Below are 12,482 nucleotides of genomic sequence, written 5' to 3'. Positions count from 1 at the left end.
TATTTTTAACCCAATTAGGTGAAATGACATCATCTTCCACGGCACACCAGACAATATCTCACAGTGGTTGAAAAACACTGCTGTACAACAACCTTAAGTGCCTTCAAAGGCCCCTTATGAAAATAATATATTATTATGATTGGAGTTCAATTGACAACATTTCCGTCTCATTTTTATTTATTTATTTAGGTAATTATTTTGTTATTTATTTAGTTAATGTCAACATAGTTTTATTAAAAAAGTAGTTGGCGATAATCATAACAAATTGTTAGTCAAGGAAAATGAACACTGCTTTTGATCGACTCTTGTTTGAAATGGACTCCTGCTGATCTTTTGCTGATGCCCAGGATTTACCTTACGATTCTGCTTGCTGACCTTTTTTTTGTGTGTGTTTGCATGTCAGGATGTACCCTATTAAAGAGGTTCCTGTCAAGGAGGAAGCTCTGACGGCCTGGCTGTATCAGAGGTTTGTGGAGAAAGAGGAGTTGCTGGCCCACTTCTACGACACAGGTCTGTTCCCCTTTTTTTGCAATTCTAGTTTGTGTGTGAGACTCTATGGTACCTCGGGTTTCGCTATTAATCCATTCCGAAGGGTCCGTTGAAAACCGAAACATTTTTTGCCATAGCAAGCAATGTAAATCCAATTAATTTGTTGCAGACGCCCAAAAATTGGAACACACTTTTTTTTATAGAATTGATGTATACACTACCGTTCAAAAGTTTGGGGTCACATTGAAATGTCCTTATTTTTGAAGGAAAAGAACTGTACTTTTCAATGAAGATAACTTTAAACTAGTCTTAACTTTAAAGAAATACACTCTATACATTGCTAATGTGGTAAATGACTATTCTAGCTGCAAATGTCTGGTTTTTGGTGCAATATCTACATAGGTGTATAGAGGCCCATTTCCAGCAACTATCACTCCAGTGTTCTAATGGTACAATGTGTTTGCTCATTGGCTCAGAAGGCTAATTGATGATTAGAAAACCCTTGTGCAATCATGTTCACACATCTGAAAACACTTTTGCTCGTTACAGAAGCTACAAAACTGACCTTCCTTTGAGCAGATTGAGTTTCTGGAGCATCACATTTGTGGGGTCAATTAAACGCTCAAAATGGCCAGAAAAAGAGAACTTTCATCTGAAACTCGACAGTCTATTCTTGTTCTTAGAAATGAAGGCTATTCCACAAAATTGTTTGGGTGACCCCAAACTTTTGAACGGTAGTGTATAATTTTACACGCAGAACATTTTTTTCTTTACCTTGGCTACAAGTCTTTGTTTTTCTTTCTTGTGCACACACGACTTTGTTTACATCAACTGATGCAGCTTTACGCCACACTGATAAGGGGAACTTTTGTTGTTGTTGGAATTCTGCCTATTGTTCACAATCATTATGAAAGACATGACGACAGATGTATTTTTTTAATGTATTCTAACCCGTAAATAAAAGCCCGCTGACAATGGGAGCTCCTCTATTCTGCCTAATCAATCAATCAATGTTTACTTATATAGCCCTAAATCACGAGTTTCTCAAAGGTCTGCACAAGCCACAACGACATCCTCGGCTCAGATCCCACATCAGGGCAAAAAAAACTAGAGATGTCCGATAATATCGGCCTGACGATATTATTGGCCGATAAATGTTTTAAAATGTAATATCGGAAATTATCGGTATCGGTTTCAACCTCCCGATTTTCCCGGGAGACTCCCGAATTTCAGTGCCCCTCCCGAAAATCTCCCGGAGCAACCATTCTCCTGATTTCTACCCGGACAACATTATTGGGGGCGTGCCTCAAAGGCACTGCCTTTAGCGTCCTCTACAACTTGTCGTCACGTCCGCTTTTCCTCCACACAAACAGCGTACCGTCCCAGTCACATAATATATGCGGCTTTTACACACACACACAAGTGAATGCAAGACATACTTGGTCAAAAGCCATACAGGTCACACTGAGGGTGGACGTATAAACAACTTTAACACTGTTACAAATATGCGCCACACTGTGAACCCACACCAAACAACAATGACAAACACATTTCGGGAGAACATCCGCACCGTAACACAACATAAACACAACAGAACAAATACCCAGAACCCCTTGCAGCACTAACTCTTCCGGGACGCTACAATATACACCTCCCACCCCACCTCAACCCCGCCCACCTCAACCTCCTCATGCTCTCTCAGGGAGAGCATGTCCCAAATTCTAAGCTGCTGTTTTGAGGCATGTTAAAAAAAAAAGAAGCACTTTGTGACTTCAATAATAAATATGGCAGTGCCATGTTGGCATTTTTTTCCATAACTTTCAAGTTTCAAGTTTATTCACAATACCATATTACAATTACAACAGTAGTGAATATCCATTTAAGGATGATGGTAAGTGAAACTTGGGTTGATTTATTTTGGAAAACCTTGTTACATTGTTTAATGCATCCAGCGGGGCTTCACAACGAAATTAGGCATAATAATGTGTTAATTCCACGACTGTATATATCGGAATCGGTAATTAAGAGTTGGACAATATCGAAATATCGGCAAAAAAGCCATTATCGGACATCTCTAATTTTTTTAATGTATTCTAACTCGTAAATAAAAGTCCGCTTACAATGGGAGCTCCTCTATTCCGCCCAATAATCAATCAATCAATGTTTACTTATATAGCCCTAAATCACAAGTGTCTCAAAGGGCTGCACAAGACACAACGACATCCTCGGCTCAGATCCCACATCAGGGCAAGAATAAACTCAACCCAATGGGATGACAATGAGAAAGAAACATCCAAAAATACTCCATTTACATTTCGGGACTTGAATACTAACCAATAATTATTGATATTCTTATTATAAGTTTTAACACAGACAGACTATTTATAGCGGCGCTGTGATCACGAGCTTGCGTGCCAATGTTGACGTGATCAACTGGCCTCGTGGTGAGAGTGTCTGCCCTGAGGTCGGTAGGTTGTGAGTTCAAACCCCGGCCGAGTCATACTAAAGACTATAAAAATGGGAGCCATTACCTCCCTGCTTGTGTTTGCCATATAAAAAACTGTTTTTTTTAAAGAAAGGCCTAAAATGAACAAACAAGGAACATAATAAACAACAATACAAGTTATAATTGACGGATAGATCTGAAGTTGATCTCGAGACTATTGTGTTAACAGTTTTTTAAAAAATTACGATTTATATTTTAACACTTTACTGAGCAGGACCCTTTTGGATCCCAAATAATTTTAGTGTTACTTTTTTTTTTTTTAAGTGTCATTGCTCAAAAAATAATAATACATTCAAATCAATGTTGTTATGAGTTATGTTATGAGCTCCAATTATTATATAATCTGAAATGTTCCACTTTAAAATGTTATTGGGGGAAAATATTGCATTTTTTGTGTTTTTTCCATAAAAAAACAAAGTTTTCTTTGACAAAAAGGGCATACAACTTAAATCTTTAAAAAAAAAAAAACGTTATATTGACAGATATACCTCATGTTGATCTAGATATTTAAACTTTGAATAATAATAATAATAATAATACTAGATAATGACACATTTTTAATAATTTTTTTTTAACCTAAACCCTATGGGGTCCCTGTGATCAAGCCTGAGTGGAGGCCTAAATGTATCTTTTTTATACATATATTGTATTGGTTTTTAAAATAAAAAATATCAAAATGGCCCCCGCTTGCTTTGATTTTTCAGTGTGCGGCCCTCAGTGGAAAAAGTTTGGACACCCCTGTTGTAGATCATTAGTCATGCCTCACACCTGTAAAGTAGAAGGACGAAGACAAATGCCGACAAGTTGGTACACTTTGACAGCCAATTTAGACCCGGAAATGGCTTTAAACTGAAATCCCAGACCTTTTAGTAAGACATCTTCGCTTAAAACGGTATCGTGCTAAAACCAAGGTACCACTGTATATCTACTGCATGCAAAATCAAGTCAGATCCAACAGGAAAAAAGTACAACATTTTAGCTTTAGTCACGTGGAAACCAATGGATGTACGGTTTTGTTCTGAGCTTAAGGTCATTTTTTCCATAAACAATGAAAATAGAAATAATTAGAGATGTCCGATAATATTGGCAGGCCGATATTATCGGCCGATAAATGCTTTCAAATGTAATATCGGAAATTATCTGTATCGTTTTTTTTTATTATCAGTATCTGTTTTTTTTTTGTTTTTTTTTATTAAATCAACATAAAAAACACAAGATACACTTACAGTTAGTGCACCAACCCAAAAAACCTCCCTCCCCCATTTACACTCATTCACACAAAAGGGTTGTTTCTGTCTGTTATTAATATTCTGGTTCCTACATTATATATCAATATATCAATACAGTCTGCAAGGGATACAGTCCGTAAGCACACATGATTGTGCGTGCTGCTGGTCCACTAATAGTACTAACCTTTAACAGTTCATTTTACTCATTTTCATTCATTACTACTTTCTATGTAACTGTTTTTATATTGTTTTACTTTCTTTTTTATTCAAGAAAATGTTTTTAATTTATTTATCTTATTTTATTTTATTAATTTTTTTAAAAAGGACCTTATCTTCACCATACCTGGTTGTCCAAATTAGGCATAATAGTGTGTTAATTACACGACTGTATATATCAGTATCGGTTGATATCGGTAATTAAGAGTTGGACAATATCGGAATATCGGATATCGGCAAAAAGCCATTATCGGACATCCCTAGAAATAATCCGTTCTAGGGTCAAACTGAGGCCATTATGGAACCTTTATTAATTGTACAGGCATTTTTAGGCACATTTAAACATTCTTATCTGACGTATTATTGTAAAAAGAAGTTAAGCACTCCAACACTTAAAGTTCTAATTGTTATTCAAATGTGAAAATAGGTTTCCACTGTTGATATTAAGGCATCTAAGTAATCCCGGAGAAATGTTATGTAAAATAAGTCAATCAGTAGTTCACAATAAAACTTGCAGAACCAGTCCAAAGTTTGGAAACACTTTCTCATTGAATATAAATAAACAAGTGTTTCCAAACTTTTGACCTTTCCTGTTTACTGTGCACACAAACTATTGAAGATTGGTTCACAAAGGTCTCTATTCTTCCAGTTTTTTGACACACCTGGCAACTTTCTGAGTGACATGCAGTCCAAGTAGAACACTCATTATTCAGATTTGGTCATTTTGAAAGACTTGGATTGGATTCAACGTTGCTTTGAACAACTGAGATACAATTAAAACGGAATATGTGATCCCGGAAGGTAAAAAAAGGGGATTTCAAAATCAAGATAATTTAGATCCAGATTGCACCTTTTGAACAACTTGGCCCAGATGTTCCCCTGCTATGATGTCATTTATTTTGCTGGAAAAGGCACTCTATTGAAATGCAACAATCAGAGCCCACAAACACCGAAATGACATGTTGCCTTTATAAGTTATATCTGCAAATTATACATGTTTCCATAACAGCAACTTTAGAGGTTCCATTTCTTCTTCAACAATTATGGCTTTTCCAGTACAACTTTTTCACTCTAAATACAATATTGGAGCCCTGGGTATTGGTCGATACCGATTTTAATCCTACATAATGGCTTTTAACACTGAGTGATACCCATCCTGCAATGGCACCCCATAATACACCTGCTGTGAACCTGTTTTTATGTTTTTATGTTTTTTATATTGTATTTATTTATTTTTTATTGTGTTCTGTTTGTGTTGTGTTGTGTTTGCTCGGTTCTCGTATTATTTTTAACCTGCCCATTGTGCAGCACTTTGGCTACCCCTTTGGTAAATTTTAAATGTGCTTTATAAATAAAGTTGATTTGATTTGATTTGATAATATCAGTTTAAAGCAGGGGTGTCAAACACATTTTAGATGGGGGGCCACGTGGAGAAAAATCTACTCCCAAGTGGGCCGGACTGGTAAAATCACGGCACGATAACTTCAAAATAAAGATAACTTCAGATTGTTTTTTTTGTTTAAAAATAGAGCGAGCACATTCTGAAATTGTACAAATCATAATGTTGTTGTTTTTAATTTTTTTAAATTACCTGTTGCGGTTAATAGTATACATACTTTATTTGTCGTTATTTATATTTTCTGAATAAATTATGTGATAATGTTCATCAGTCAACTCATTGGTGTTAATTTTCAATCCATCAAAATCACATTACAGGATGTTATTTATGTAGTTTGATCATTTTCCTCGACTGATGCACTAACATCATGTGGTTTATTTTGTACATATGTAGCATCATCTACAAAGATACAAAGAATTGCTATTGCGACATCCAGTGGACACATTTAGAACAGCTGTTTCTTTCATTCAAAAATGTCAGGTTAATTTTTATACTTGGCAAACTCATCCCGCGGGCCGGATAAAACCTGTTCGCGGCCCTCGGGCCGTACGGTTGACACCCCTGGTATAAACCATATGTACCTTTTTATCATTTTGTAGTGTGATACGTTAGAAAAAGGTTTGATCAAGTGAAATTATTCAGAGAACAATTTTAGGTATGAGAAACGCTTACCTTTTAACCGACTGAAATTAACTTATAGTATGCTGTCTTTAAGTTGATGTGTAGTCGTAATTGTGTTTTGGCGACAGCTCATGGCCACAATAATTCATTAGGTTAAACTCATGATGCAGTAAGTTGAATGATGCGGACACATTTGTTACTGGATAGTTTCTAATACAATTCTTCTGCTTTTGAGATTTTGTATGTACAGTAAATAGATCCGCTGTAAAATTCCAGACGGTTAGTAATACCGTTTACATTTTTAATTACCGAAAAAGCGCCATTTAGTAATGCATTTTAGGCAATCCTGCTTACTTCCTGGGAACGGAGTCGCAACAGCGCATGTACATTCGCGCTGTTTGGCTTTAGCAAATATGGCGGCAAATACACAACCTTGCCCCGGAGATTTCCCCTCCGAGTAAACTGAGCCCATCGCTCCGTGTTGACTTCATTTCACTCGCTTTCACTTCCAAGGAGTCTCGGCGTGCCTTTATGAGCACGCTGCTTTCATTACTTGGCGACATGTGTGGACAATTTTGGAGACCGATGCATTTCTCCCACACAAAAAGTATACAGTGGAGGAGAAAAATATTTGATGTTGCAGTTTCATTTTGAAAGTGCAAGACAGCGTCTTTCACTCAGCTGCTGGGACTAAGTGTTAGCATGCAGCAGGCGAGATGTCTGCAACGTTGCCACAACTTGTTTATGAAGTCTCTAGTTTGTTGACTGGGATGGTCAGCCTTGCTTTATTGAACTGCTAACTTTGTCGGTGTTCCAATAACATCAACACTAGCTCAAATGTTTTGTCATCTCATCGAATTGAACGCAGGATGTATTATCAGTGAGGCACAAAAATTGTGTATTAGATGTGAGAGGTATCACTGCTGTTTATTTTTTCGGGCCAAACTTGCACTTAACCACATATTGGTGCAGGACAAGAACAAACAAAGCTTGTTTATTTGACTTTACCTTCATTAGCCAAACAGCTTTGTGTTTTATATTTTGTTTACATTACTTGTTTTTTTTTTGTTTGTTTGTTTTTTTTATTACTAATTGAAAAAACATTCATGTGACATAGCATTTTGTTAATGTTTTATTGTGTATAGCTCGTTACTATACAACATATTTCAGCTCAAACTCTTAACGGATCTGTCCTGATACAGCATGTATCACATTTAGTGCATGTAACTGTACACCAAATGTATATAACTTTTTTTTTTAAATACTTCTATCAAAATGTAAAAATAGAGATAAAGGCATTATGTAATGAGAAAAAACTAACACGCTTATACTATTAATGAACAAAAACACATATTTGTCTATAAATATAGTAATAACATTTATCTATAGTAGTGGTTCTTAACCTTATTGGAGGTACCGAACCCCACCAAATTCATATGCGAATTCACCGAACCCTTTAGTGAAAAAATAAATGAATAAAAAATTCAAATTCATGACTAAGTTATATGTTTTTTTTTACTGGTGCACAAAATGAACCGTGCATGAACATCCCCTCGTTCAAAGAACAAAACCAACACATGAACTCACAACAAATTACACATCTGCAAATCAGATGGAAAATTAGAGGGAACATTGTTTGGGGGTATCCATAATACGGCGATAGGGAGAAGTTTTTATTTACACGATGAGTCGGGTGTGTTTTGACCTCCGCCGACTCACCGAACCCCTAGGGTTCGATCGAACCCAGGTTAAGAACCACTGATCTATAGCCTTCATATTATACCCCACCACAACACTGTTTACCAAACAAAATGAATAATCCTGATTAATAATCGTGATTTCAGTATTGATCAAAATAATCATGCCTATGTGTAAGACTAGATCTCATATACGAACACTGTTTTTATACATATGGACAAAAAGTGCAGTTATGTCTTATGGCCACCAGGTGCCATCTTGCAAAATCTTACATTTATTGTATTTGTTTATTTCAAGTCCATAAGGTGTCATTTAGAGATGTCCGATAATGGCTTTTTTCCGATATCCGATAATGTCCAACTCTTAATTACCGATTCCGATATCAACCGATACCGATATATGCAGTGGTGGAATTAACACATTATTATGCCTAATTTTGTTGTGATGCCCCGCTGGATGCATTAAACAATGTAACAAGGTTTTCCAAAATAAATCAACTCAAGTTATGTAAAAAAAAAATGCCAACATGGCACTGCCATATTTATTATTGAAGTCACAAAGTGCATTATTTTTTTAAACATGCCTCAAAACAGCAGCTTGGAATTTGGGACATGCTCTCCCTGAGATAATCCTAAAACCCACTACAATTATGGGAAATACTATACTTTGACTTTCACAACGTGCATTATTTTTTTTAACATGCCTCAAAACAGCAGCTACAAAAACAATGAAGGCACACAGCTTCAGTCCAGAGTATACTAGAGCATACTTGCCAACCTTGACACCTACGAATTCGGGAGTTGGAGGGGGGGGTTTTGGTGGTAGCGGGGGGTGTATTTTGTAGCGTCCCAGAAGAGTTAGTGTTGCAAGGGGTTCTGGGTATTTGTTCTGTTGTGTTTGTGTTGTGTTACGGTGCGGATGTTCTCCCGAAATGTGTTTGTCATTCTTGTTTGGTGTGGGTTCACAGTGTGGCGCATATTTCTAACAGTGTTAAAAGTTGTTTATACGGTCACCCTCAGTGTGACCTGTATGGCTGTTGATCAAGTATGCCTTGCATTCACTTATGTGTGTGTGAAAGCCGCATATATTATGTGACTGGGCCGGCACGCTGTTTGTGTGGAGGAAAAGCGGACGTGACGACAGGTTGTAGAGGACGCTAAAGGCAGTGCCTTTAAGGCACGCCCCCAATAATGTTGTCCGGAAAGGCACGCCCCCAATAATGTTGTCCGGAAAGGCACGCCCCCAATAATGTTGTCCGGCTGGGAATCGGGAGAATGGTTGCCCCGGGAGATTTTCGGGAGGGGCACTGAAATTCTGGAAAATCGGGAGGTTGAAAACGATACTGATAATTTCCGATATTACATTTTAAAGCATTTATCGGCAGGCCGATATTATTGGACATCTCTAGTAGGGATGATACTCGAAACCGGTTTTCCCGGTTGTTCGATAAGAAAAGATCCGAGTCCTCTGACTCGAATCCCTTTTTGAGAACCGGTACCCGTTATCGAGACCACTATAGTAAAGAAAAAGAGTTGGTTCTTTATTCGAATCCCTGGGAACGAATCCCGTCCCGACCATAAATGCCCCGTGTGACATCACAAGAAATGACGTCACGTAGCTCAGTCATTAGGCGCAGATAGGGAAAGCAGGAAAACAATGGACGGGAAAAAGCGCTCCAAGGTGTAATAAAGTTCAAAACAAAAGCTATAATCCAATGAATAACTTTACTGGGAGATTTTAGCAGGGTAAAACACATGACGAACACTTTTACGACCCACCGGAAACATAGCAACCAGGCTAGCAACGCACCTCCTTTACGGCAGCTGGCGCAACGTTCTTGAAGCAACCGCAGCACATACATATATATACAACATATCTCCCTTTTTCAACTTTTGTTTTTCACACTGTATATGTGTTGTCTGTCTAATTATAAATAATGCAGACGAGGCGTGTTGGCTGAGTTCTTGACGTTTACTTTCACAGCGTGCTCATTCTTAGCTGCCGGGTGGCGACATGCAACACTTTTCGGGGCTACCTAGCGCATGCTCGTCACTCCCGTTGCATGCTGGGTAGTGTAGTTGTTATATTCCCTAGCTCATAAAATCTTTCCCCCTATAAAGAAATAATGTTAACTCAAAGTGTATTTCTTTTTTTAGCTTTACATTTTCATTTTTTAGCATTGTAACCACATTTGCAAACGACTTTTCTCTTCATAGAATTTTCTTTCAATAAAGAAATAAAGTGCAAAAATGTCAAAGCATCATAACAAACAGTTATGTCAAATAGCAGCAGAAGTGCACTTTTTGGAGAGCTGTATTATTTCCAGTTTTGTGCCCAAGGGACTGATTTTATTTAACACTATATTATTATTTATACACCTATAGTGATCACAGAGACAGGTTGTTTTTGTGTTACCTTATATATTTGTTTTTCTGAAAAATCCCACTTAATATACTTTGGGTAACAACAGTCAATATTTTTTTTTTTTTTTTTTTTTTTTAGGGGGGTAGCAGTCAATATTTATTTATTTATTAGATTAAATTGTTTTCTTATATGATAAAAGTGAGATTTTGTTAAACCAAATAGTGTGTGTTCTTTTCCATATACAACCACCTATCTGGACTCGATAAGAGAATCGATAAGGAATCGGTTCGATAAGAGGATTCGATAATAGGCTCGAACTCGATAATTTCTTATCAAACATCATCCCTAATCTCTAGTGTCATTATTCAAAATGTTCACATTTATTTGTATTTGTTTACTATTTTGTTTGTACCATATTACATTGTTTATAATGCTTGTGTTGTTTTGACGTGCACATTCCATTTCTACTTGAGGTCAACGAAACCGTGTTTTATCTGCAATAATGTTTCTTCTACAAAGGGAATCATTTTTAATGTTTTTTTTAATTTTTTTTTTATAAAACTTGGTTAAAATATTTCAGTATAAATACCTTTTTTTATGAGGGGGCGGGGTTTGGTGGTAGCAGGGGGTTGTATCTTGTAGCGTTCCGGAAGAGTTAGTGCTGCAAGGGGTTCTGGGTATTTGTTCTGTTGTGTTTATGTTGTGTTACGGTGCGGAGGTTCTCCCGAAATGTGTTTGTCATTCTTGTTTGGTGTGGCTTCACAGTGTGGCGCATATTTGTAACAGTGTTAAAGTTGTTTAATAATAATAATAATACCTGGGATTTATATAGCGCTTTTCTAAATACCCAAAGTCACTTTACATGAGTGTGTGTAGGGGGGGGGGGATAAAAACAACTTCATTAGGAAAGTTGTTTATACGGTCACCCTCAGTGTGACCTGTATGGCTGTTGACCAAGTATGCCTTGAATTCACTTGTGTGTGTAAAAGCCGCATATTTTACGCTGCTTGTATGGAGGAAAAGCGGACGTGACGACAGGTTGTAGAGGACGCTGAAGGCAGTGCCTTTAAGGCACGCCCCCAACATTGTTGTCCGGGTGGAAATCGGGAGAATGGTTGCCCCCGGGAGATTTTCGGGAGGGGCACTGAAATTCGGGAGGGTTGGCAAGTATGAGGAGAAGGTGTGTCCAAACTTCTGGCCTGTACTGTATGTCTAGCTTGAGTGCTATTGTGTGCTTAGCTGTTGTGTAGCTGCTCGCTCCTCTAGCCTACCGTGTTGCAGAGTGTGTGAAACAATGCTAACTTCAGCCTTTTGCGCGAACCTCGACCAGATTTGTCGACTCACCCGCTCGTCCTCCCTCTCCTCAACAGGTGCGTTCCCGCCTCAGGACGGAGAGAGGCACGCGGCCTCCCGGCAAATGACCCTTGACCCCGTGTGGCTGTGCGTGGTCCAGTCGTTGGCGTTCGTCTCCGGCCTGGTGTGGTACAGCGCCCTGCAGCACCTCTACTGCTGCCTGTTTTGAGGACGCCGACGAGGCCAGCAGGTAGCGCCTGGGGATCGGATGGCCCCTCCCCCTTTCCGTGGATGAATGTACAATACCGGCGAGACTAAAACCCTGCGGGGGTTTGGGGAGGCCGGGGGGGCGGGGGGGGGGGGGGACCACATTTATGAATTTACAGCCCTCACACATCACAGCTGTCATGTTGATGTTTACACATACACACGGTCATACATTTGAAGTCAAAGACTCAGGACTCCTTCCGTCGTAGTTCCATAAAGTGAGAGTCGTCCGCCTCGTTCGGTTCTTTCCAGGCGGACCAAACGGACGCCGTGCCGCACCCCCCCCCCCCCCTCCCCCCTCCTTGGCCCACTTTGCACTAACTGCTCCCAATCCCAGGATGTATTCCTGAACGGTAGCTGCCTAGATTCTATGATTTCTCCACCACCACCACAGCAGCCA

At 38.6% G+C, this 12,482-nt stretch overlaps 1 protein-coding gene across 1 annotated transcript in view; it reads left to right on the top strand.

Moving 5' to 3' along the window:
• The window catches only part of lpgat1 (lysophosphatidylglycerol acyltransferase 1), a 126,880-nt gene that overhangs the window by 113,196 nt on the left and 1,202 nt on the right, over window positions 1-12,482 (top strand). Inside the window, exons 7-8 of the mRNA XM_062033995.1 lie at window positions 404-510; window positions 11,893-12,482. The exon at window positions 11,893-12,482 is cut by the window's right edge and continues 1,202 nt beyond it. Of these exons, the coding sequence (XP_061889979.1) occupies window positions 404-510; window positions 11,893-12,044 (259 nt within the window). The 3' untranslated portion in view covers window positions 12,045-12,482. The remainder of the gene's footprint in view (window positions 1-403; window positions 511-11,892) is intronic.

This window comes from Entelurus aequoreus, linkage group LG23 (genome assembly GCF_033978785.1).
Source record: "Entelurus aequoreus isolate RoL-2023_Sb linkage group LG23, RoL_Eaeq_v1.1, whole genome shotgun sequence".
In the NCBI taxonomy this organism is placed as follows: domain Eukaryota; kingdom Metazoa; phylum Chordata; class Actinopteri; order Syngnathiformes; family Syngnathidae; genus Entelurus; species Entelurus aequoreus.
Note: the sequence above shows the minus strand (reverse complement) of the source record. Positions and strands in the feature narration are given on the sequence as shown.